General features: G+C 53.4%; 1 protein-coding gene across 1 annotated transcript; it reads left to right on the top strand.

Moving 5' to 3' along the window:
- Positions 1-317: 317 nt before the first annotated feature.
- On the top strand, positions 318-1,604 carry LOC149357042 (uncharacterized). The gene is made up of 2 exons (XM_089576488.1): positions 318-662; positions 1,593-1,604. The coding sequence occupies exons 1-2, from the start codon at positions 318-320 to the stop codon at positions 1,602-1,604; spliced, it is 357 nt and encodes a 118-aa protein (XP_089432614.1).
- Positions 1,605-2,680: the final 1,076 nt, after the last annotated feature.

The following is a 2,680-nucleotide window of genomic DNA, read 5'->3' as shown; positions in this document are numbered from 1 at the left end:
CCTTCGTCCTGTGTTTTGCGCTGTTTACCTTCCTTTAAAAAGGTAAAGGTAAAGAAGAAAAGTCTCGCGCTCGCATGCGCATGCGCCGCCCACTGTGCAGCGCGTCTTCTTCCTCTCTTCTTTGCCTGCAGCTATGAACATAACCGACCACGCAGTGATTCCGGCAGGCGGCGCACCAGCAGCTCGCACTGTGAAACAAAGGACGAAGAAAAGCGAATAACGACGACCACCAGGTTTGATTTCATTGCGTGGCCGTTGACTGGAAAGGAACAAAGCGGCCCGATATCCTTTTCGCAAGAACTGGTTGCCATCGAACGATGTGGACGGCGCGGCTGAACCGCATTCCAGAACTCTTCAACGAAACATCGGTCACCATCGAAGGGAAGGTTTACTTGTTCGGCTGTTTCGACATCTGCTGGCCGGACAGTGATGAAATCTCGGGCTACATCATCGACGTGTACACCTTCGACCCCGTCTCGTACCGGTGGGATAGAATACACACTCGGCCATTTCCCGAAGTTGAGCCGATTTTTTACATCATGGGCCGCAGCGTTGTAGCCTACGGCCACTGCGTCTACATATGGGGCGGACAGCACATCAGCCCAGAGGTTACCGGCCTCTACCGCTTCGATAGCGATGCCATGATGTGGAGCCGTCCGGCGGTAAGAGGCGAAGTACCGAGTGCTGATGTTAACCACTCGGCGTGCGTGCTTGGTCACCGGATGTACATTTTTGGTGGATTGCACAGAGGTTCATCGAATTTTGTACGTTTTCTGGACCTGGAGACCCTAGAGTGGCATCGTGTCCCGACCAGCGGAGAGGCCCCCCTCGGGCGCTACTACCACACGGCGACAGCCATCGGAACCCGCATGTACGTTTGGGGTGGCAACCTAGAATTCTCACGACCGCACGATCCTTACGACAATTGCTTATATTATCTGGAAACGACCACTGCGACGTGGGTGCGCTCACAAGTGCAAGGCTTGGCCCCGGAGGGGCGCGACTGTCACTCTGCCTTCGTGTACGAGAGACAGCTGTATATCTTCGGCGGCTACAACGGAGTGCTGAACACATACTTTGCAGATATGCACAAGTATAACGTTGAAAAGTCGTGCTGGAGTAAATTGACGCCCAGCGGATCAGGCCCGCCTGCGAGGTACTCGCCCGGATGCTGTGTGCTTGGAGAGAGGGTGTTGGTCTTCGGCGGCTTCGGTCCTCCACCCAGCCTTGTGGAGGAAGATCATCTCGAAGTGATTTCTGAGGAAGAAGAGGAGCTGACGGACCTGCACGTCCGCCGTGGTGGCTCAGTGGTTACGACGCTCGGCTACTGGCCCGAAAGACGCGGGTTTGATCCCGGCCGCGGCGGCTGAATTTCGATGGAGGCGAAATTCTAGAGGCCCGTGCACTCTGCGATGTCGGTGCACGTTAAAGAACCCCAGGTGGTCGAAATTTCCGGAGCCCTTCACTACGGCGTCTCTCGTAGCCTCAGTCGCTTTGGGACGTTAAACCCCAATAAACCAAACCAAACCTGCACGTGTTGCACTTAGCACCGTCGCTGCAGAACTTGTGTATGCTTGCTGTCATTGATGCAGGTCTGGATATGAGCGAATTACCAGAATTGATTATAAATGAGATCAACACCATCAAATCAGGAGAATCTTAATCGCCGCGTCCGAGTTGTCGTCAGCTTGATAGAGCGCCTTGGACAGAGCGTCGCGAGATCGTGCTGGCATACAGGCGGCTTGAACTTATCCCGTACTACCCTACGGCGTTTCTTTCGGTGTGTAGCAGTGCGCCCTCCAGGGGTGGAACAACAGTGAGCCTTTGCATGCATCGAGAAGACAGGCTTGATATTCTGTTTTATCGTCGCTCGGTAGCCGCGCCGTGTCAAGACGCTCTGCATGTGCTCTCCTATAGAAGGAAACCAGCCGCGCTGTTAGCGCGTAGTGTTAAGAGGCAACACATGACACAGCACTTCTTGAGTGTGCAGTATGTAAGAATGTGTACATATGTGACATTAGCTCAACGGTGGTGGTGATACGAGCGGCAACGCGTTTAATCCCGGCGCCAAGGCTGGCAGGTTGGCACGATTTCCGAGTAAGCTTTTTTCTTTAAAATTTTGTGCACATCGTCGTTCCTGTGCTTGCTTCTGCAGCATATTTCTAACCGCTTTTCTTCCTGAGTTGCTGTGTATGTGAATGCATTTCTTCTTGGTAATATTCCAATGTGTTTTTACTTTGTAACGAGGGGCTTCTGGAGAGTAACTGTTTTTCAGAAGCTGCGAATGTGATTATGTGATTATTTATCTTATCTTAGCTCCGGAATTGCCATGACTAAGTCACTTTTTAATGGTTTAGATGCGAAGAGGAAAAAATTAGGCAGTGGCTTAGCTCTGCTTAAGCCTGCATACACAAGCGGAAAGCTTCAGTTGTGCTTGGTTTGACGGCCGTCCACACACTGCCTGCACGGAGGCGGAGGAGGAGACGGAAATCGGCGCAGTTAAAACTGCCCGGAGGAATGCGGAGAGGAGTGTTGCCGGCTGCGACGCGGGCAACACGCGGCTGCAACGAGACGTCAAACGGGAGGGAGGAGAGGAGCGCGCGCAGTAGTAGCGGCGGTGAGAAGGCGGTGCACATGCGCAGTAGTGCGCGGTTGCGTCGAACGCTGCGCGTGACTCCAC

The sequence above is a fragment of the Amblyomma mixtum genome, chromosome 3 (assembly GCF_055824585.1).
Source record: "Amblyomma mixtum isolate Tamu chromosome 3, ASM5582458v1, whole genome shotgun sequence".
Classification (NCBI taxonomy): Eukaryota; Metazoa; Arthropoda; class Arachnida; order Ixodida; family Ixodidae; genus Amblyomma; species Amblyomma mixtum.
The sequence above is the reverse complement of the archived record's forward strand: the minus strand, read 5'-3'. Positions and strand labels throughout refer to the sequence as shown.